Consider the following 25,000-nt stretch of genomic DNA (forward strand, 5'->3'; position numbering starts at 1 on the left):
TACTTGGAGGGTTGATTTGGTGGCAAACAGGCCTCTTAAGTGTGATGGATTTGAAAAAAAAACACCGTCCAAGTTTTAAATAGGCATTAAATATGAATTTACAGTCCATGTTAAATAGATATTAAATGTAATATGAATTACAGTCCAAGCGGTGCTCGGTGTAGTTAACAAGAGTAATCTAATGCAGTAGAAGTTCTTGTAGAAGCAGCTATAATACTTTATTGTAATGAGTGTTAGTCCAGCTGCTGTACCTTGTAGTTGGGAAGAAGCTGTTCTTGTTGCGAGAGGTTCTGGTCTCGACAGACCTCAGTCTCTTGCCGAGGGGATGTTTCAAAAGGTTTGTGACCGGGGTGGGAGGGGTCGGCCATGATCTTACGAGACCGCTTCAGCATCCTAGCTGTGTGCAGGTCCTGAAGGGATGGCAGGTTGCATCCGATCACCTTCTCAGCACAGCGGATGCGCTGCAGCCTGTTGATGTCCTTGAGAGTGGCAGCAGTGTACCAGATGGTGATGGAGGAGGTAAGGATGGACTCAATGATGGAGGTGTACAAGGGCACCATCATGGCCTTTATGAATTTCTTCAGCTGCCACACAAAGTAGATCCTCTGCTGTACCTTCTTGGTGAGATGTTCAGCTCCCACTTCAGGTCCTGGTTGATGATGATTCCCAGGAAGCGGAAGGACTCCACAGTGTTGACTGGGGAGTCAGCCAGGGTGATGGTGGAAGGTGGGGCTGGGTTCCTCCTGTAATTCACAATCATCTCCACTGTCTTTTGAGCATTTAGCAGCAGGTTGTTTTGACTGCACCAAGTCACCAGATGGTGACCTCCTGCCTGTATACAGACTGTATTATCTTCTGTTCTGGTACTGCTGTGCCAGTTGCTGCTGTGGCACCCCAATGTCCCCACAGAGCAAGGTTAATAAAGTGATATATTAAAGGAGAGCTCTGTTTTTTTTTTACAACCTGGATTTTATTATTATTATTTCCAGCTTTAAATATGATTTTTAAGTCACCCTGATAAGTTCGGTTTGATATACATGCCCTGAAACGATAATATGTTTTGAACTGAAAACTGAAAACGAGGAATACGGGGCATATGTAATGCTTGCATGTAAGTCCTGTAAATAGCTTATTCTCTGACCCGCAGCAGCTCATATCCTTATTATATCATAGAGACAATGAGAAAATTAATTATGTATTTACCTTGGTGCAGCTGTCTCAGCCTGTTCTGTTTCCTGTCAGTCACATTGGTAGATTGCAGCTCCCGTTCCCCAGCTGCTCAGTTTGTAATCCATATGACGTTATTCCATACGGGCGTCCATCGAAATCTAATGAATCGTCTATATTCTTGAAAACATAAATAAAATATCAGCAGTGTTTAGCATGCTAGGCTACGTATCGGCTAAAGAGTAGACCCTGCAAGTCCCCTGGATGTGCTTTGACACGACCCTAAAGGGTCTTTTCACATTTATATTATTATTGCTTATCATTGCTTATTGTGATGGAAATCTATTGATTCTCAATCAATTAAGAAGACTCGAAAGGATTGACTTTCAAAGATAAATGATTATTTTATTACAACATAATATATAAAATGCCATCACAATATAACACAATGTGTGAACATGCCATCACACTTCGTTTTGTCTTTACAAATGTATATTGTTATTGCTTATCCTCCATAATTGCTAGCTTATTTGCTAGCTTATGCTATGTTTCATCCTTATTGGGTTGTTGCTTTGCTATACTGTATTTATGTCCTGCAGAGCCTCCTGGCCTAAGAATTTCACATGAGTGTACTTGTGCAAACAGAGAGACGATAAACATCTTCTCTTCTCTTCTCTTCTCTTCTCTTCTCTTCTCTTCTCTTCTCTTCTCTTCTCTTCTCTTCTCTTCTCTAAATCTGGGTCCATCCAGTTCTATTATATTATATTATATCTTACCTGACCTTACTTACCTGGAAAAACTTTCTTCTATTCTTTTATGCTTAGTTGAGTTTTAATTTTATTCTGTTCTATTTCAACCTTATCATATCATATCATATATCATATCATATATCTTACCTAACTTTACCTGAAAAATCGTTATTCTATTCTATTCTATTCTATTCTATTCTATTCTATTCTATTCTATTCAAGATTCAATATTCAAGATAGCTTTATTGTCTGTCACACAGTGACAGAAATTCTCCTTTGACAGGCTCCATAAAGTGCAGCTCAAGAATACATTTCCACATTAGAAACACACATAGGTCACAACATGAATACATACAATAAAAACAGACATCAGACAAAGCAGTGTTTATAAAATGTAGTGCCTATTTAAAAAGTCCAGTCATTTAAAAATAATAATAAAAACAATTATTCTACAACTATTCTATTCTTACTTTACTTAACTTTACCATAAAATACTTTCTGCTATTACCATACTTATAGGTACTGTTTCCACCACCAGGTAGCGCCCTGCCCTCTTCTCTCTCTCTCTCTCTCTCTCTCTCTCTCTCTCTCTCTCTCTCTCTCTCTCTCTCTCTCTCTCTCTCTCTCTCTCTCTCTCTCTCTCTCTCTCTCTCTCTCTCTCTCTCTCTCTCTCTCTCTCTCTCTCTCTCTCTCTCTCTCTCTCTCTCTCTCTGGCGGACAGTGGTGAGTTGTTTGTTTGCACACAGCACAGAGAGACAGGCGGGGGACACAAGTTGTTGTTTGAGTGGGTTTACGCAGTGCTGCTAAAGTAACAGCTCTGATACGTGTCGTTCTGTCTGCTGTGGAGAGAACGTCACGTTCCACCAGACTCCGTTCAGAAATCTGTCAATTTAATGTTATCTTACTTATCGGCGGCGGTACACGCTGCCCAAAACATGACTCAAGATACGTTTTGAGTCGAGAGGAAATACCCTTCGATTCGGCACACATGTAAGCATTTCAACAGCTCTCATCTCAGTACAATCTCAACTTTTCCACTGTGTTCACGATGCGCGGAGCCGCCCACGGCGGTGTGTTTTGGTGAGAGAGGACTGCATGACAACAGTCCAACCCCTTCTTAAAGTTCAGCTGTTGTTCAAATAAGTGTTGGCCTGGCTTTTGGATATATGCCGAATTGGAAAGTATCGGCTACTGTTTCGTTTCTGATCTTAACTCATCTTCTAGCGGGTACGCACCTCTCCCATAAAAGCAAGGTAACACTAAACTGTCGGATTTTTGAATCGAGCTTGGTTAGTGCATAGATAATAGTCCTTGAGGTGACAGCTCAGCCTGCTGCCTGAAGTGGTTCTCAACGTGAGGTCCATGGAGCACCAGGGGTCCTTGAAAGGGGTTCCAAGTAGAGAAGATAGAAGAATGGCAGTTCTGATCATAGTTTCACTGTTTTTTTTTTTTTTTTTTTTTTTAACCTTTTATTTATACAGGAGTGCCCTGTTCACATTCACACACATGCATTCACACCTGGAAGCTCCCCAGTACAACCACAGTCTGATCTGTTGGCCACTGAGCAGCTCCACTGGAGCAGTTGGGGTTGTGGGCCTTGCTCAAGGGCACCTCAGTGGTGGTAATGAGGTGCCATTTCACTTTCCCCACCCAGATTTATCCTGCCGGTCCCGGGGATTGAACCGACGACCTTCCGGTCACAAGCTCGCTTCTCTAACCATTGGGCCACCACTGCCCTGTTAGCTCTCAACCTACAGATAGTTATGGAATTCTAGACAAAATCATATCTAGCAATACAAATATTCTCAGATTTGGTTTGACAGAAAAACAAAATCAGTCTGTGGCCTTAAAATGATATGAAAAAGTTGAGAATCACGTGTTGGAATAGGGCTGGGCCATATGGTTTGAAATCAATATCACAATAATCAACGATCACTTGTCTTCCTTTGGCTTATGATATTTCATAGTTTCTGTGTGATAAATGTATTATATAGGATTGCTATCGTTCTTTTTCATAAACAGACTACCTACAGTTTTGCTAATGGAAAGAAAACAGTACCGCACTGATATTTACAGTAAACATCCACCCAAATTGTCTTTTCAGAGGGGAAATGAGTAACAGTGGAGTACAAGGAGCCGGGTCCGGGGCGGCGGGTTCGATGGGACCGGGTGTGGGGCCAAACGGGCTCGCCGGCGTCCCCCCAGGCAGTCCAGTGAGCTCCACGGTCATCCCACCACTCGCCCCGGAGCTGGAAGAGGAGCCCCAGTCCTCCCTGGCGGACGTCACCCAGATGTGGATTAAATTTGCCAAGACGTTCGCCGTCATCTTCCCCATCTACGTCCTGGGATACTTTGAGTTCAGCTTCAGCTGGGTTCTGATCGGACTCGCCATGTTTTTCTGGTGGAGGAAAAACCACGGCGGGAAGGACTACAGGATCAACCGTGCCTTAGCATTCCTGCAGCATGAGGAGAAGGCAGCCAGGCAAACTGTGCCTACTTCTGAGCTTCCACCATGGGTGAGTCCTGTCCAATGATTACAACACTCTTATTAACACTATTTATTCTTATCCAAAATGTTGCACTCTAACCAGACTCTATCTCAAGTTTCACCATCCATTCTGACCAGCTGAAAACATTGTAGACTAGAATAGGATCCATAGATGGGGACTTGACTTGGACTTGCGACTTGGACATGTGTCGCTCTTAAGTCACACACACTGTGACTTGAGACTTGGCTTGAGACTCGTCCTCAAAAGACTTGACACTGACTCGAGATATGGGACTCGTGAACAATCTTTATTTTTTATTTTTGGTTGCATTCACATTAAGGAAATGTCTACTAATAATAATGTCAACTTATCAATGCTGATACTGTATTCTAATTGATGAAGGAGTGAGGATAACACAGTACATGCTTTGAATCCCTTAGTTTTAGCTCTGCAGTGTTCTAAGCAGACTGGATGGCATCCAGCAGATGATAGAACACTCATTCATAAGAGACTTGACATCTCTCATTAGGAGCTCCAGATATGAATTTATGCAATTTCCAAATTGCAGAGGCTACAATTAATTGCTGAGAGAGGCGTCCAAAAGAAGCTGTTTGAGTCCATCTTTGGTCCATGAATCAAGTACAATATTGATTAAAAAGCTTTCATCCTTCTCAAACTCAGAAAGTCCTGCACACTGACGTCTTCTCACAATCATACGTTTCCTCAATATCATTCATCTCTAATTGCTGCTGCTTGCAGCCAAAAGGTCTAGGTGCTAGAGATATTTTGGCCACAGCCAAAAATCGACTGGTGTTTGTTTAACCCGTTTCCTGCATTTCTATAATGGTAAACGTGCACTAGTGGAGATAGGTTTCCAGGATTAGTATAATTTACTGTCTTTCTACAAAACAAAGTACATAGCAAAACACACCCTTATGCATTCCTTTTCCACATTTAACCAAATCAAAGGACCGGGCAGGCGGCCACTTTGTAATTTCCCTGTTTGGCTTCATGGTCAGTCTTTCCAGACTCCTGCATGTGAGGCTTCATGGTCAGTCTCTCCAGACTCCTGCATGTGAGGCTTCATGGTCAGTCTTTCCAGACTCCTGCATGTGAGGCTTTGTGGTCAGTCTCTCCAGACTCCTGCATGTGAGGCTTTGTGGTCAGTCTTTCCAGACTCCTGCATGTGAGGCTTTGTGGTCAGTCTCTCCAGACTCCTGCATGTGAGGCTTTGTGGTCAGTCTTTCCAGACTCCTGCATGTGAGGCTTTGTGGTCAGTCTCTCCAGACTCCTGCATGTGAGGCTTCATGGTCAGTCTTTCCAGACTCCTGCATGTGAAGCTTTGTGGTCAGTCTCTCCAGACTCCTGCATGTGAGGCTTTGTGGTCAGTCTCTCCAGACTCCTGCATGTGAGGCTTTGTGGTCAGTCTTTCCAGACTCCTGCATGTGAGGCTTTGTGGTCAGTCTCTCCAGACTCCTGCATGTGAGGCTTTGTGGTCAGTCTCTCCAGACTCCTGCATGTGAGGCTTTGTGGTCAGTCTTTCCAGACTCCTGCATGTGAGGCTTCATGGTCAGTCTCTCCAGACTCCTGCATGTGAGGCTTCATGGTCAGTCTTTCCAGACTCCTGCATGTGAGGCTTCATGGTCAGTCTCTCCAGACTCCTGCATGTGAGGCTTTGTGGTCAGTCTCTCCAGACTCCTGCATGTGACGCTTTGTGGTCAGTCTTTCCAGACTCCTGCATGTGAGGCTTTGTGGTCAGTCTCTCCAGACTCCTGCATGTGAGGCTTTGTGGTCAGTCTCTCCAGACTCCTGCATGTGAGGCTTTGTGGTCAGTCTCTCCAGACTCCTGCATGTGAGGCTTTGTGGTCAGTCTCTCCAGACTCCTGCATGTGAGGCTTCATGGTCAGTCTTTCCAGACTCCTGCATGTGAGGCTTCATGGTCAGTCTTTCTAGACTCCTGCATGTGAGGCTTCGTGGTCAGTCTCTCCAGACTCCTACATGTGAGGCTTTGTGGTCAGTCTCTCCAGACTCCTGCATGTGAGGCTTCATGGTCAGTCTCTCCAGACTCCTGCATGTGAGGCTTTGTGGTCAGTCTCTCCAGACTCCTGCATGTGAGGCTTCATGGTCAGTCTCTCCAGACTCCTGCATGTGAGGCTTTGTGGTCAGTCTCTCCAGACTCCTGCATGTGAGGCTTTGTGGTCAGTCTCTCCAGACTCCTGCATGTGAGGCTTCATGGTCAGTCTTTCCAGACTCCTGCATGTGAGGCTTCATGGTCAGTCTCTCCAGACTCCTGCATGTGAGGCTTTGTGGTCAGTCTCTCCAGACTCCTGCATGTGAGGCTTCATGGTCAGTCTCTCCAGACTCCTGCATGTGAGGCTTTGTGGTCAGTCTCTCCAGACTCCTGCATGTGAGGCTTTGTGGTCAGTCTCTCCAGACTCCTGCATGTGAGGCTTCATGGTCAGTCTTTCCAGACTCCTGCATGTGAGGCTTCATGGTCAGTCTCTCCAGACTCCTGCATGTGAGGCTTCATGGTCAGTCTCTCCAGACTCCTGCATGTGAGGCTTCATGGTCAGTCTCTCCAGACTCCTGCATGTGAGGCTTTGTGGTCAGTCTCTCCAGACTCCTGCATGTGAGGCTTCATGGTCAGTCTCTCCAGACTCCTGCATGTGAGGCTTCATCATGGTCAGTCTCTCCAGACTCCTGCATGTGAGGCTTTGTGGTCAGTCTTGTCACTTCATGCGATATTATGGTGTTGTCATGGCGATGGTGAAACACAAGCATGTAGATGACACTGCTCCCAACAACAAATTGAGACACAGTGTCAAAGATCTATAAATTACTTCCTGGCAACTAGATACTCCAAAGTGGCTAAAGCAGCCATACGAGACAACTGCTCGGGCGCTGTTGCACACTGGTAGTTGCCCCAAAAGTTGCAGTCTCTTTATCTTGAAATGACCAGCTCTGCAATGCTTCCTAGAAGACATTCCACTTTTGTTGTTTTACATTTTTACATTTATTTATTTTTTTTATACAGGGGGAGTCTCACTGAGAGCAATGCTCTCTTTTTCAGAAGTGCCCTGTTCACATTCACACCTGGAAGCTGACCAGTACAACCACAGTCTGATCTGCTGGCCACTGATCAGCTCCACTGGAGCAGTTGGGGTTTAGGGCCTTGCTCAAGGGCACCTCAGTGGTGGTATAATGAGGGAGGGGCAAGCGCTGCCTTTTCACTTTCCCCACCCAGATTTATCCTGCTGGGTCCGGGAATTGAACCAACGACGTTCCGGTCACAAGCTCGCTTCTCCAACCTTTAAGCCACCACTGGTGCAATGGTGCTCGAACACTAGACACACTGATAAGGTGACAATAATAGCATTAGCAACAAGGGATAGAGAGCAACATCTCTGACACATGATCGTCTCTATTTTCATGCTCAGTTCAAAGAACACTTTAATTGCTCGTTCAGGAGGGCGGCGTAAATAGCCGTCGGAAAGGTCACTCATCTGGCGCTTTTGTTGACTTTCTTAAATGCAGTTATTATTTAGCCTTTATTATTTGACCAGGAAGTCCCATAGAGACTGAACATCTCTTTCCTGAGGGAGGCGTGGCATAAGACATGGCAGCAGAGGTTCCACAATAAATCATACAGTAGAGTAAGAAAGCACAAACATACACACGCAAAAACTTAATACAGATCAGAAACAGAAGCACACAATCACACATAAGACTGTGGATCATTTGTTTGAACTGATTTAGAGGAATAAAACGGTCGAGTCGGAGCTTTGACTGGAGTGTCCAAAATAATGTCACTTTCTCTATTTATATACCTGGACAGTCCTCGCGTCCGCAGGATTGTCCCATAGAGACTCTGAGGAACGCGTCATCATTCAGAAACCACACCCAAAATTGGGGGAAACACAAACCCCAATCCTGGTGTTCTCCTATGTCGTGTGTTGCACACAAAGATCATATATACGGAAGTTGAACACTCCAACTTACTTTGACAGCTAGTTCCACATTTTTAGAGTACAAAAAAACTTTAATATGTGATTTTTTTTACATTTGTTGTCTGCGCAGCCCACCACACAACAGCTTTTAGCTATGTTTAATTCAAGGAAAATGTCGCTGGTGTATGGGAGTGAATGGAGTGCTGTCCCCCGTGATAGGCGTGGCCTATTTCATGCAGTGTCTCTATAGCCCTTTTCCCACATGCGCTTTGTACCGCAAAATGACCGGTACGTGGTCTAATGCCTGCATGTGAGAAAGGCGCCGTGCCGGTATAAGCGCGACCCCGTCGTCGCGGAGATTTCACCACTTTCCAGCCTGTCAGAAGAGCGGTATGCGCTTTAGCGGATACTAGTGAGAAACGGGTGCAGTCATTTTCCGCGACACTCTCATGGGCGAGGTGTACACACGTTGCTTAATGTTCCAGCGGGCATAATCTAATCATTCGCGCACATTAAAGCAAACTGGCGAAATGATCTTGTGATAATAAGAGCAGTAGCCTATGTCAGCTTCATGTGTGGGTGTGCTGTGCTGATTTTCCCCTCTCCTCTCTGCTCGCTCTCTGGCCACAGTCCGTCCTCCTCCTTCAGTCACAGCCCGACAGGGCAAATGCATGAAGCGAAAGTGGAAGTATTTTGCTTACGTTGCCGACAGCGAAGGCAAGCCCGGACACATCAAATGAAGCCAGTCTGTAAAAAGTGCTTCAACGCGATGCAGGTGAACGGATAAACAAGCAAACTTATTTCACCATTCAGAGTTTTGCCGACACGTCACTCCCCCACTCGCTCTGCAGTGCCGCCCCCCCCACATACAGGCAATTTCGCTGATAGATTCCCACATGCGCGAGCCGAAGTGTGAAGGGAAATGTCCGATATTGACTTACAGGTAATTTTCCGGTACGCATGTGGGAAAAGGGCTTATAAGAAACCAGTGTGGGAAGGAGGAGTTAGATCCACATCACATGCCTGTCGTTCTCTGTCCTGTCCTGTCCAGTCCAGTCCAGTCATACCCGCTCCGCCCATTGTGGCAGACTCTCCTAGAGACTCTCAGTTAGGGCCATATGAAATCCGTGTGATTTTTGTTCAAAATTCTGCTTTACCTTTTTTTTTTTTATAAATTCTGTCTTTTCCATTTAAATTTTGATTTAGTGGTTAGGATGGATATTTGTTGTTTTCTTGATGACTTGGCTCGCTCATACAACCTCTTCAACATGTTTCTCAAAGTGAAAACCATGTTGTGAGGTGACGTAAGGGTCCCATACAAGACCGACCCCCCCCTCTCAAATCATCTCAATTGAAAACGAATAATTTCTCTAGGCCTATTTTACAATTATGAAATCATTTAGGTTATGACAATAATTACGTGTACTTTTGATTTGGATAATTAGGCCTACTTTTATCAATTTCAGCCAAATTATGGAAAATTCTGCAATATTCCATGTTTTACATTTTATTTTTTATTTTTACCAAATTCCGTGATTCCGTCCGTTTTTTCCGTTTTGCGGAAATCATATGGCCCTCATCCCAGTTCCCAGCTTGCCAGAACGGAGCTGAACGTTGGGCGTGTGCGTTGGCTTGTCGAGGCCAACTCAGCAGAGGAGTTACATGAGCCTGTGGTGGCAGCGTTCCATAAGAGCGCTGCCTGCCCTGTGGTTCGGGGTTCAGTTCCGTTTCTGGTTTTCAAGCCGCCGGCGATCCCACAACACTTCATATTTAGACGGATGCTAATGTTGTGGTTTAATGACACATTTTGCACTCATTTCCCTGGAAGTGTTTTTTTCAGAGAACACCTGACTGTCTGTCTGTCTGTCTGTCTGTCTGTCTGTCTCTGTCTGTCTGTCTGTCTGTCTGTCTGTGTCTGTCTGTCTGTCTGTCTGTCTGTCTGTCTGTCTGTTTGTCTGTCTGTCTGTCTGTCTGTCTCTGTCTGTCTGTCTGTGTGTCTGTCTGTCTTTTTGTCTGTCCGTCTGTCTGTCTGTCTGTCTGTCTGTCTGTCTGTCTGTCTGTCTGTCTGTTTGTCTGTCTGTCTGCCTGTCTGTCGAGAAATGATTCAGTTTTCAATTGGGGTGTTTTGAGAGTGGGGGATAGTTGGTCTTGCCTGGGACCCATAAGTTACGTCACCTCACATCTTAGTTTTCACTTTGAGAAACATGTCGAAGAGACTGTCTGATAGAGCCAAGTCATCAATTTTTTTATTTTTTTATTTTTTTATATATATACAGTATATATATCTGGACCCTAACTGCTAAATTAAGATTCAAATTAAAATGGAAAATCTAATAATTTGTAAAAAACAAAAGTGATTTCATATGGTCCTATCACCTGTAAGGAATTTAGATAGAAATATGGATTTTGATATCACTATTGATTCAATAAGTTAATATCAAAACCCCGGGGCACCACCACGTTCGTCAGTAATTTATATTACTTTAATAAGCAATTTATATTACTTTAATAAGTAATCTATTACCCCTGCCGTCGGTCACAGGAATCAGAATCAGTTCTAAAGGAAGGGAGATCTTTAATCGACTGATATTATTATAACAAGCACTGAACAAGTTTTAACTTCAAAACAGAATGCGTTTATTTAATCCATCAAATAGTAAAATCACAGTATTATGCATAACACCTTGTTCGATTGAGAGGTAAGGAGGAGAAAAGTGAAGAGGAAGGGAATAAGATATTCAAAGAAAGCCTAGTTTAAACCTAACCTAATTAAATACATATTCTAATTCAATAGGTGAGTATTCTAAGTTACTCTATCTTTACAGCACTCTCACAATAAGCAGAAAGACGTGTGGTCACTTTGCCTGACGTGGGGAGGCTGATCAAGCCGGCGGACTCCTCTCTCTGGCCTGACGCGGCCTGGGTTGTCATGGCGACGACGGGCGGCATGTCTGCTCTTGGACAGGCAGACGAGGGGGTCCCAGAGGCCGGCTGGCTGTTGGTTCAATTGTCTTTTAATGATCCTCTTGGTTAGAGGATCTCATCCCGTTGAAAAAGGGGGATCGCCCTTTAGTAATGGCAATTATAAAAGGGATCATCAAAAATGATTTAAGCTTCATCTATCAAAAATAAAGCAACAAAAGGTATCTAATCTCACTATACTTAGTTCGATGAGAGCCAGGTTTTCCTTGAAATCTGTTTGTCGAGTCAATACTGTTTGAATGGAGCTTGGTTGTCCACATGCCTGTTCTCGGGAAGCGGTCTCATGGTCATGGGACCTGACACGGCTTTCCTCCGTCAGGGCCAAGGGATCCAAAAATCATGTTAGTGGGTTGGTTATCAAGCCCAAAAAGCTCCTCAAATCAGACGCTTAATGTCCATCAGTGTTCTGTTGCTCTGCTGTCAAGTGACTGACTGCATATAAAATTGGCCAGACTATCACGCCTCTCGACTGGGTGGTAGTCATATCATCGCCTTCAAAAGCATGGCATCTTTTGAGGCCTAAAAGTATAGGACTACATTTTGAATTCTTGAGTTCTAAAAAGTCCTTGTGTTGTGTCCAAAGTTCTTCTTTCGTCTGCACAAGTCTGTTAGAGAGCAGCCAGCCACAGTTTTTATCTCCTCCTGTCAGGAGAAAGGGGCATGGCCCTTTTCTATTGCATTCAGATAAGGGTATGGGGTTAGAACTCAACTAAACTATTTCTCTTACAAGCATATTTATATTTCTTGACATCACTCTTGGTGTGATAAAGACAAGATATAGAGGGAAAAGAGAGGTAAATAGATAACTACATAGATAGATAGATATTATAGACATTGGTCTTGTTACACTGGATGGCCCACGAAAGATTTACGACTGTTTATCCAGGGGCTGGCGGCGAGAGAGACTTGTGCCTCTTTCCCTTAAAACTTATCACATGCTTAAAACATCTCATCAAATGACTTCATGGCCATGATACTTTCAGAATTACATCACACACATTATTCTGATTATTTTGAAATCAAACATGTGTGGTGTATCTTTATATTTAAGGAATAAACCAAAACTACTTCTGGAACACATATCTTTACCAAATCTTGTATACGTGTACGTAACACAAACATATCTAATGAAACCATGGGTTAATTAAATCACTTATCTTGGGTGAATTAAAAAGAGTTACCCTAGATTCGATAACATGTCAACACTGTTAGATCTATGGTAACAAATTAAATGATTGTCACACACACATTAACACATTATACATATACATTCCTTCTCGAGAAGTATGTAATACTAATTAACTTGACAAAGTATAGAATCATGAGGTTTGTTAATTCCATTTTGCCACACACAAAAAGACTCGTGGTCTTTTTGTGAATGTCTGCTGGCTCTTCTTAAAAAGGAATGTGAAGTGGTTTATAGCCTTTGACCCCCCACTTCCATTCGATGACCTTTGGTTTAAGGAGGAAGATGGGACCAAATAATACATTTACAAAGCATTATTAAACATACCCATGATTTATATAGATCAATGTGGGTTGCGATTCGGAGAATATTGATACCAAACACTCCATGAGTTGTACGTACAGTACACAAGTTCCTAAACTGTTTGCTGCCAGACTCAATGCCTGGGCATGACTGTTTTTCTTCAAGAGTCCTGTCCCGGGGTCCCGTCCGTGTGACCTGTGAACTAAATCTCCACCAACCGGACAGAACGGACATTGACGAAACACACTGTCAGCAGTTAGAAATCACTCCTTTGGTATTTCCAGACAGGCTGGCATCTTGGGCCCTTTTCGGCTCCCCCCCCCCAGATGCAAGGGCCAGAGGTCAATTCCTGTGACCTCTGGAGAGGAGAGATCTGTACATTAAATATTCAATATTTAATGAACGCCACCAGACGATTTTCGCTACATATCCCCCCCGTTGTATCCTAGAAGCATTCCGGATCTTCTGTGAGACAAGGAGAAGAAATCAGATGGTAGATGCAGTGACCACGTTCCTGCATGAGAGTGCTGTATCCTTATATTCAAGCAGATAGATGAAGCAGGGATAGAACAGATAAAGGGAAAGATAAGATCTTTGCCTATCGTATTTAGAATGACCTATGTCACATATTCCTAGTGATCTGGAAGTCACTTATACTCTTAATAATAGTTTCAACATCTGTGTGAGCGGTCAAAACTGAAAACATACCAGAGGTTGTTCTTTCATTCGAAGTCTGAGAAGACTCTGGTTTAACGCACAGTGCCCTTATAGGTTGTAAAGTTTACCACTGAGACCGGTACTTAACCACTGAAGGGGGAACCTAACCCCCCTTCTCTTAAGAAGAAACCATTCTGCTTATCACTTAAAGTTTGATAGGAAATAACCAACTCAACAGGAGTGTGGATTTAATTGTGTGATCCTGTGGAATAGTTAACCCGCTCACTTCACTGCTGGTTGACGAGGTTACTCCAGCGATTTTATTAGTGGCTGTTTCATTCGCAACCAAGGGGTTGCTTTTAGCGCACCTTGGTTGTAAACCAGGCACGGTTCAGATTTCATTGTTTGAAAATAATGTTCAGACATCTTATCAAAATTTGGTATAGGCTAGCACAATAACAAGTGCCTATTCCATCATGTGACAAAGGGTTAGAACATATGGGACATTATATTCCTATCATGTACACCAGACTGCCATATCACAAAATAACCACTTTATTGACTGTGTGTGTCTGTAGGCTATTCTCTGTGACGATACCATAGTGTACATAAACCCGATCACATGGCCTTGTATTTAATTCAATGGTCCTGACTGATGGGTAAATTCTGCTTTCCGGCCGTCAGTCACAACCAGCGGCTAAGGACCCGAATCCTGAGCAATTCTAATTCAACAGCAAACGTTTTTTTTTTATATATATCTGGCGAACAGTCACGTTGGAAAATGAAAAATCTTTCAGCTCAAACGGACAAACGCGCCCCCAGCTGAATTTGTTCATATAACGCTATAATTAATACTGGCTGGCAGGCCGTATTTTCACATCCTGACAAGCAGGCGCATGTATGCAAAGCAATTATTAGTTAAGGATGCATCATGCAAGCGGATTATATTTGCCTGTACAATAAGATTATATGTGTAGAAATATGTTCCCCTTTGCTTCCTCGCGTAGGCTATGCCAAACATGGTAACCCAACCTGTCAGTGCCAAAGTGTTCCATCCACACAGCTTGTGGGGTAAATGTAGGCTATTCGCTTTGCACATTTGAATGCAGCGGTTCTCAACATGGGGTCCGTGGACCTAGACATGTTAGTGATTGAAAGTGATTGAGCTTTGAACTCGGGACTTCACTAGCCTATTCATGTGTGTGTTGAGAGCCTACAGCTGTCACAGGGGAAAGATGAACACTTCACACAAGTTAAAAATGCATTTTCGTTTAAAAGCAAAACACTGCTTGATGCGCACCCCCGCTTTCATGGGGAGACTGAAAGGAGGGGGGGGTTTGCTTCCCCCCCCATAAGAGACTGACGTGTTGACGTCAGCATCTAGGTTTTAGGTTTTAGGACGGCGCGCTTATAGGCTAGGCCTACTCTACTGTACACATAACATGTCATAACAGTAATTAGCTAGCCAGCATCGGGCTGGTTAAACGCAGCACCAATACACATGGCAGAAAACACAGGGCAAGGAGCTTGCTGAGCGCGTTCACTCGCTGTTGATCTGCATTTTGATTCACAGGTGTAGAGTTTTCAACTCTCTGTGACAAGATTAACCTTCTCAGCTCATAGCTGGTCAAATAAAGTCAGGTGGCTAGTCTGATTTAAAAACGCGAAGGGGGTCCGGATGGATTTAAATCAGCTAGAAATCGTAGCATGATTCCTTCCTCATTCCGGAGCATATTATCTTTCTTGAAATCCAACGGGCACACGCGCAGATCAATACTCGATTAATGCAATTTAAGAAGATATCTACTCTCTGTAACCAGATTAAACCTTCTCAGCTCATATAGCTTGTGAATAAAATCAGGGAGCTATTCTGATTTACAAACACGAAGTAGGTTAGTCTGGGTGGATTTAAATCAACTAGGAATCGTAGCATAACCTCTTATCCCAGACCTATATCTTTCCTTTTTCCACGGGCACACGCGCAGATGTAGTACTCGAAACCTTCTCAGCTTATATAGCTTGTCGATAAAATCAGGGAGCTATTCTGATTTAAAAACGCAAAGTAGGTTAGTCTGGGTGGATTTAAATCAACTAGGAATCGTAGCATAACCTCTTATCCCAGACCTATGTCTTTCCTTTTTCCACGGGCACGCGCGCAGATTTAGTACTTGAAACCTTCTCAGCTTATATAGCTTGTCGATAAAATCAGGGAGCTATTCTGATTTAAAAACGCGAAGTAGTCCGGGTGGGTCTAAATCAACTAGGAATCGTAGCATAACCTCTTATCCCAGACCTATATCTTTCCTTTTTCCACGGGCACGCGCGCAGATTTAGTACTAGATACCTTCTCAGCTCATATAGCTTTGTCAATAAAATCAGGGAGCTATTCTGATTTAAACGCGAAGGAGTCCGGGTGGATTTATCATCACTAGGAATCGTAGCATGATTAACCACTTATTAGAGCTATCTTTTGGCCTTTATGTCAGTTCTCAAACTGCGGACAACGCGCAGTGAAACCTCACTCTGCATTCGTTCACAATTCACTGTTAGCAGCAAGCTCTGCTGTGCTTAGCCTTTGAGCTAAGCCTAGGTAGCCACTGCAGCAGCTAACTTGTCAACAACGCGGTTCCGGTGTAGGGTGTAGGGCTGTGAGCAGTGACGCCCTCGCCTGGCTCCACCCCCTGATATACGCTCGGCGTCTCGCGCAGACCAGCTCAGTCTATACAGAGCAACGGCAGCGTATCGCTGCCCTGAGCCGTGGAGCAGGGAGACGCTTGGCTCCTCCAGCCAGCTGACCAATCGCAGCGGCTGGCCATTTGACAGACGGAGAAAGGGCCTCCTAACACTTGAATCGTGTTATCAAAAGAGGTCTTTAATCAATAGGCTATTATCATAACGAACTCACAATCCTCAGATTATTGTCCTCTTAACACAGCGATGCTGTGTTCCTTCTTTTTCTTTCTCAGAATCGATACTCAGCTATGTCTTATAAACACATGCTTATATGGCAAAAACACTGCATTCACCTTGGTCAATGATAGTTCAGTTGCTTGTCAAAATAATATGTCAATCCTCACACGGCGCGTCAAATATGTAAGGAATTTAGATAGAAATATGGATTTTGATATCACTATTGATTCAATAAGTTAATATCAAAACCCCGGGGCACCACCACGTTCGTCAGTAATTTATATTACTTTAATAAGCAATTTATATTACTTTAATAAGTAATCTATTACCCCTGCCGTCGGTCACAGGAATCAGAATCAGTTCTAAAGGAAGGGAGATCTTTAATCGACTGATATTATTATAACAAGCACTGAACAAGTTTTAACTTCAAAACAGAATGCGTTTATTTAATCCATCAAATAGTAAAATCACAGTATTATGCATAACACCTTGTTCGATTGAGAGGTAAGGAGGAGAAAAGTGAAGAGGAAGGGAATAAGATATTCAAAGAAAGCCTAGTTTAAACCTAACCTAATTAAATACATATTCTAATTCAATAGGTGAGTATTCTAAGTTACTCTATCTTTACAGCACTCTCACAATAAGCAGAAAGACGTGTGGTCACTTTGCCTGACGTGGGGAGGCTGATCAAGCCGGCGGACTCCTCTCTCTGGCCTGACGCGGCCTGGGTTGTCATGGCGACGACGGGCGGCATGTCTGCTCTTGGACAGGCAGACGAGGGGGTCCCAGAGGCCGGCTGGCTGTTGGTTCAATTGTCTTTTAATGATCCTCTTGGTTAGAGGATCTCATCCCGTTGAAAAAGGGGGATCGCCCTTTAGTAATGGCAATTATAAAAGGGATCATCAAAAATGATTTAAGCTTCATCTATCAAAAATAAAGCAACAAAAGGTATCTAATCTCACTATACTTAGTTCGATGAGAGCCAGGTTTTCCTTGAAATCTGTTTGTCGAGTCAATACTGTTTGAATGGAGCTTGGTTGTCCACATGCCTGTTCTCGGGAAGCGGTCTCATGGTCATGGGACCTGACACGGCTTTCCTCCGTCAGGGCCAAGGGATCCAAAAATCATGTTAGTGGGTTGGTTATCAAGCCCAAAAAGCTCCTCAAATCAGACGCTTAATGTCCATCAGTGTTCTGTTGCTCTGCTGTCAAGTGACTGACTGCATATAAAATTGGCCAGACTATCACGCCTCTCGACTGGGTGGTAGTCATATCATCGCCTTCAAAAGCATGGCATCTTTTGAGGCCTAAAAGTATAGGACTACATTTTGAATTCTTGAGTTCTAAAAAGTCCTTGTGTTGTGTCCAAAGTTCTTCTTTCGTCTGCACAAGTCTGTTAGAGAGCAGCCAGCCACAGTTTTTATCTCCTCCTGTCAGGAGAAAGGGGCATGGCCCTTTTCTATTGCATTCAGATAAGGGTATGGGTTTAGAACTCAACTAAACTATTTCTCTTACAAGCATATTTATATTTCTTGACATCACTCTTGGTGTGATAAAGACAAGATATAGAGGGAAAAGAGAGGTAAATAGATAACTACATAGATAGATAGATATTATAGACATTGGTCTTGTTACACTGGATGGCCCACGAAAGATTTACGACTGTTTATCCAGGGGCTGGCGGCGAGAGAGACTTGTGCCTCTTTCCCTTAAAACTTATCACATGCTTAAAACATCTCATCAAATGACTTCATGGCCATGATACTTTCAGAATTACATCACACACATTATTCTGATTATTTTGAAATCAAACATGTGTGGTGTATCTTTATATTTAAGGAATAAACCAAAACTACTTCTGGAACACATATCTTTACCAAATCTTGTATACGTGTACGTAACACAAACATATCTAATGAAACCATGGGTTAATTAAATCACTTATCTTGGGTGAATTAAAAAGAGTTACCCTAGATTCGATAACATGTCAACACTGTTAGATCTATGGTAACAAATTAAATGATTGTCACACACACATTAACACATTATACATATACATTCCTTCTCGAGAAGTATGTAATACTAATTAACTTGACAAAGTATAGAATCATGAGGTTTGTTAATTCCATTTTGCCACACACAAAAAGACTCGTGGTCTTTTTGTGAATGTCTGCTGGCTCTTCTTAAAAAGGAATGTGAAGTGGTTTATAGCCTTTGACCCCCCACTTCCATTCGATGACCTTTGGTTTAAGGAGGAAGATGGGACCAAATAATACATTTACAAAGCATTATTAAACATACCCATGATTTATATAGATCAATGTGGGTTGCGATTCGGAGAATATTGATACCAAACACTCCATGAGTTGTACGTACAGTACACAAGTTCCTAAACTGTTTGCTGCCAGACTCAATGCCTGGGCATGACTGTTTTTCTTCAAGAGTCCTGTCCCGGGGTCCCGTCCGTGTGACCTGTGAACTAAATCTCCACCAACCGGACAGAACGGACATTGACGAAACACACTGTCAGCAGTTAGAAATCACTCCTTTGGTATTTCCAGACAGGCTGGCATCTTGGGCCCTTTTCGGCTCCCCCCCCCCAGATGCAAGGGCCAGAGGTCAATTCCTGTGACCTCTGGAGAGGAGAGATCTGTACATTAAATATTCAATATTTAATGAACGCCACCAGACGATTTTCGCTACACACCACTACAACAGAGTGTTGAGTTAGTTAGAAACCCCAGCAGGAGGAGTCTGTAAGCATCTAATCTTCACTTTGACTTTTACATGACGTGCAGGCGAATGGCAGATAAAGTATCTGTGTGTGAAAGGACAGGAACACACTGTCAGCTGAGTCTCTCTCAGGGGTCAAAGTTCACCGCTGACTGGCTGCTTGCTCATGATGTGAAGGATATGCTAATCTGTTCACTTCCTTTCTCTAAAGTGTCGAGTTCACTCAGGTTTCCTTTCATCAGACAAACAAAACATCAAGACACATTGTTTCAGGGCTGTCAATCAAACTCAAGTTCATCACATCAGCATTATGGCTGCTCTCTCTCTCTCTCTCTCTCTCTCTCTCTCTCTCTCTCTCTGTCTCTCCCTCTCTCTCTCTCTCTCTATCTATCTATCTATTAGGGATGCACGATATATCGGCAATCATATCGGTATCGGCCGATATTAGTCATTTTTTAATATATCGGCATTGGTCCAATGTTGCAATGCTAATATCGGTTACCGTCTTGGCCAAAATGTTCACATTGAGAGGAAACAATGTGATAGATCTATGATTTATGGACTTTTCCAAATGTTTTGGAAATAAAGAAATGCATTACTTTTTCAAATTCAGTCTTTATGTGTTTTTCAGCATGTGCAGATGTTTTAAATTATCATAGGAATTAGGTTTTATACAGATCATATCGACATCGGTAAATATCGGTTATTGGCCACAAGAGCAATGTTAATATCGGTTATCGTATCGGCCAAAATGTTCATATTGGTGCATCCCTACTATCTATCTATCTATCTATCTATCTATCTATCTATCTATCTATCTGTCTATCTGTCTATCTGTCTATCTGTCTATCTATCTATCTATCTATCTATCTATCTATCTATCTATCTATCTATCTATCTAAATTTGGCAATGTGGGCTCTGTTTGTTCTCTGTCCTCCGTTTCAATTTTGTCCCACTGATGATGTCATCAGTGATGTCATAAGGGGGCACACACACAACACAGGGAGGCATTGATGATGATCACTGATGATGCAGGGTTTCCTGCGTACATGTAAGCTGCTCAATAGGCTCACTGCCTCTGCCCAGCTTTTTATCATTTGTTTGCATCAGGCCCAGAATTGTTTTTCTCAACCTCTGTTTATATTTGTTCTTTAAGTCTGGATGATGGATTGTGTGATTTCCAGGAATGGGAAACCTTGGTCGTTTAAAATCTTGTTTAGTACCAATGTACATATATACATACAATACATTTTGTATAGTTGTAAACCCAACATGAGGTCTGCATCGTGTGGAACACTGACAAAAAACTCCACTTCCAAGACAAGCAAAGTGGAGAATGTGCGAGCAGCTGCAGCAGTTCACTCACACAGAGCAGGAATGTGTGAAGATGACTCAAACCTCACCTCAAGTCCTCCCAGACAGACGTGTGTTTAAAACCATTCTGTATTGTACCTGGAAAGCATCTAGTCTAGGGCTGCCACAAACGATTATTTTGATAGTCGACTAGTCACCGATTATTTTAACGATTAGTCGACTAATCGGATCATATCGCACAATTACTCAATCGCTCTGATTTAGCTATCATCAGCTTCTAAATTTAGCTTCAAGTTGTTTTAAGCATGTGCCAAATAAAAATAAAGACAATTAATGATGATAATTCACTCAAAAATAATATTTTCATGAACTTTAAAGTTTAGAGCATGTAGCAGCATATTTATTTCTGGCATCAATGTACTTGCATGTAATAAATGTAATATAGTGCAAATTGCAAAACTGCAAAATAGTACACATTAAATTGAAAACATATAGTGCAATGAAATATGTACTATCCATTGAATGAATAATGCAAAATAAAATTAGGGCACTACTACGTGGCATGGAAATGGAACCAAAAACTATTCACTGTGTATGCAACCAAAATATCAACAAAAATAAATTGTTTCAGTCTCCTCAGGCATCAAACACATTTTTAAATGTCGTAAGTAGAGTGCAAACTGTAAAATGAGGTTTCCAGTATTCCCGTCAGCAACACATGAGCTTAACGTTGCTATGAGATGACAACGTTACAGCAGGCTTTTAACGTTAATATCGTAAGCCAATAGCTAACGTTAGCAGCTAACGTTGCGGTTGCCAGTGAGCTAACAAGCTAATAAGCCTTCATCTGCATTCGCCACAACGTGCTTCCTTTTGAGATGCTCGTGCATCATACTCGTGCTGCCATGATAAGCGAGTTCAGCTTATTTAGCAGATTTTGCTCCCACACTTTGGACGTAGTATGAGGACGGCTAGACATTTTTTCTGTGGAGAAGCACTGGGAGCTGCTTGTTGTTTTTCCGGTCAGGGTGATGTCACGTTTTCCCCGGATGATGGGTACTGCGCATGTGCATCAAAGACAGGACGGAGACGCCTGGATGCCAAGCCAGCCAGTGAGGCCATCGCAGGCAGCAGCCTCGCGGAAACAAAACAAACGTTTTTTTCTTTTTTTCAGCTCCAAAAAAAACATGCGATTACGTCGACTACCAAATTCGTCGGCGACGATTTAAATCGTCGACGTAGTCGCGACTAGTCGACTAGTGCTGCAACTATCGATTCTTTTAGTAATCGAGTATTCTACCGAATAATCCATCGATTAATCGAGTAATCGGATAAGAACCCTTTTTTGTGTTTTCAAAGGCTTATCGTAAATATACACCAAAAAATAAGATAAATCTCTTCAAATAAACAACTACATTAGTTTCTTTCTTAGAAAAAACAACATTTTTATTTTTAAATTGCATAGAACTGGCAGTGGCACCATTCATCTTTTTCACCCGTCCTTACAAAGCTGTCCATAGTACGCTGTGATCCACTGAAAAAGAGGTGAAATAATAATTAATATTGATATTTATTAGGTAAGTTCATAACAAAACTGGAGAATGCGCATTTACACACCCTAGACCTGTTTGCCTATTATTGACACAAATATCAGAATAGCAAGATAACAGGTCAGGTGGTGTAATAATTGGAGCCTAAAATGCACCAATTAAATAGTTGTTTGCAATCATCATGAGAAGAGTCGACCGGTCTAGGGTGTGTAAATGTACATTCTCCACACACACACTCTTTCTCTCTCACACACACTCACTCTCTCTCACACACCAACAGGCTAGTGTGATCACACACACACACACACACACAACGTTGTTAAATTAGCCGCTAACGTTAATGTTAGGTTGAGCTTTGTATTTCTCACAGAAAACGGCAAGCCACATCACAAAAATGCAGCGTGAATGCAGTTACTAATAGTCATATTGGCAACGTGGCAAGCCAGCAGCACAACTACTACTAGTCTTAATATCAAGTAGCAATCATTAGCATACATTTACATTAGCGTTGTGTATAGTTAACGTTACGTTACCTTGCTCTGCTCGACGTAGATGCGCTGGTGGATGCGTAGACTGGATGTTTACGGTTCAGGTGCTGAAGCATTGATGAGGTACTGTTGTGATATGCAAGTATCGTCTTGCACGCCACTGAGTTTGTGTCCTTTTTCAGCGTGAAATGGTCCCACACTTAGACAGTTTCGGTCGCTTTGTCGGCCCTGGTTCTTCCCTTCCCGGCTCCTCCTGTCTGCTTTCTCCGCCGCCTCGTTCCATTTTGCGGGGTCCGTCTCTGGTCTGTCTGCGTGCGATCATGTGTTCTCACGTGTTTACACCGGAAGAGCGCTGTGCCACACCAGTAAGCGTCCGTGAGAAACAGTCTCTACTCTCTAAATGCCGTGTCGAGGCGAATCATTTTGGCCTCGATCATTTTAATTATTCGAGTTATTCGAGGTACTCGAGGAATCGTGACAGCCCTATAGTCGACTAATCGTGGCAGCCTTAATCTAGTCATGTGACAGTGCATCTAGTCATGTGACAGTGCTATAGTCATGTGACAGTGCATCTAGTCATGTGACAGTGCTATGGTCACGTGACAGTGCTATAGTCACGTGACAGTGCTATAGTCATGTGACAGTGCTATAGTCACGTGACAGTGCTATAGTCATGTGACAGTGCATCTAGTCATGTGACAGCGCTATAGTCATGTGACAGTGCTATAGTCATGTGACAGTGCATCTAGTCATGTGACAGTGCTATAGTCATGTGACAGTGCATCTAGTCATGTGACAGTGCTATAGTCACGTGACAGTGCTATAGTCATGTGACAGTGCATCTAGTCATGTGACAGTGCTATAGTCATGTGACAGTGCATCTAGTCATGTGACAGTGCTATAGTCATGTGACAGTGCTATAGTCATGTGACAGTGCTATAGTCACGTGACAGTGCTATAGTCATGTGACAGTGCTATAGTCACGTGACAGTGCTATAGTCATGTGACAGTGCTATAGTCATGTGACAGTGCATCTAGTCATGTGACAGTGCATCTAGTCACGTGACAGTGCTATAGTCACGTGACAGTGCTATAGTCACGTGACAGTGCTATTGTCACGTGACAGTGCTATAGTCATGTGACAGTGCTATAGTCATGTGACAGCGCTATAGTCATGTGACAGTGCTATAGTCATGTGACAGCACTATAGTCATGTGACAGTGCTATAGTCATGTGACAGCACTATAGTCATGTGACAGTGCTATAGTCATGTGACAGTGCTATAGTCACGTGACAGTGCTATAGTCACGTGACAGTGCTATAGTCACGTGACAGTGCTATAGTCATGTGACAGTGCATCTAGTCATGTGACAGTGCTATGTGCTATAGTCATGTGACAGTGCTATAGTCACGTGACAGTGCTATAGTCACGTGACAGTGCATCTAGTCATGTGACAGTGCTATAGTCATGTGACAGTGCTATAGTCACGTGACAGTGTTATAGTCATGTGACAGTGCTATAGTCATGTGACAGTGCTATAGTCATGTGACAGTGCTATAGTCACGTGACAGTGTTATAGTCATGTGACAGTGCTATAGTCATGTGACAGTGCTATAGTCATGTGACAGTGCATCTAGTCATGTGACAGTGCTATGTGCTATAGTCATGTGACAGTGCTATAGTCATGTGACCGTGCATCTAGTCATGTGACAGTGCTATAGTCATGTGACAGTGCTATAGTCATGTGACAGTGCTATAGTCATGTGACAGTGCATCTAGTCATGTGACAGTGCTATAGTCATGTGACAGTGCTATAGTCATGTGACAGTGCATCTAGTCATGTGACAGTGCATCTAGTCATGTGACAGTGCTATAGTCATGTGACAGTGCTATAGTCATGTGACAGTGCATCTAGTCATGTGACAGTGCTATAGTCACGTGACAGTGCTATAGTCATGTGACAGTGCATCTAGTCATGTGACAGTGCTATAGTCACGTGACAGTGCATCTAGTCATGTGACAGTGCTATAGTCACGTGACAGTGCTATAGTCATGTGACAGTGCTATAGGGGAAACTCTTCTTATAAAACAGAGTCCAGGCTTTCAGATTTGGAAACTCTCCATCATTTCAGACAATATTTCTGCCGTAGCGTTTCTTCATCTTCTTGCTAAATGATAAAGTGTTGGATTGTACATTCTGGACCTTTTACACACGTGTGTTTGTGTCACCAGTGATTTCTGCTAATGTCATCATGTCACCGAGTTCACTGTTCATTTCACTCTAGAAGACTAGAACAGTCGAGCTTAGACAATTATATAACTGTAAATAAAAAATAATAATTATGCAGCTACACCAGGAAGATCAAAGTAAAAAAAAAACATGTATATTGATTCATGGCATATAGACAAACACACCAATATCTTTCATGGTATTTACATGAGCACATTGTACACGCCCCTCAAAGAGAGTGCAAAGGGACATGTATAAATCAAGATCACAATGACACAATAGATGTGACAACAT

At 42.8% G+C, this 25,000-nt stretch overlaps 1 protein-coding gene across 2 annotated transcripts in view; it reads left to right on the top strand.

Annotated features, from left to right (window-relative positions):
- Nucleotides 1–4,055: 4,055 nt before the first annotated feature.
- LOC310770727 (extended synaptotagmin-2-A-like) overlaps nucleotides 4,056–25,000 on the top strand; it is a 60,091-nt gene continuing 39,146 nt past the window's right edge. For both annotated transcript variants that reach the window (XM_083663446.1, XM_083663447.1), the window contains exon 1: nucleotides 4,056–4,432. In XM_083663446.1, the coding sequence (XP_083519572.1) occupies nucleotides 4,076–4,432 (357 nt within the window). In that variant the 5' untranslated portion in view covers nucleotides 4,056–4,075. The remainder of the gene's footprint in view (nucleotides 4,433–25,000) is intronic.

Source organism: Poromitra crassiceps (genome assembly GCF_964638095.1).
Source record: "Poromitra crassiceps genome assembly, contig: HAP1_SCAFFOLD_201, whole genome shotgun sequence".
In the NCBI taxonomy this organism is placed as follows: domain Eukaryota; kingdom Metazoa; phylum Chordata; class Actinopteri; order Beryciformes; family Melamphaidae; genus Poromitra; species Poromitra crassiceps.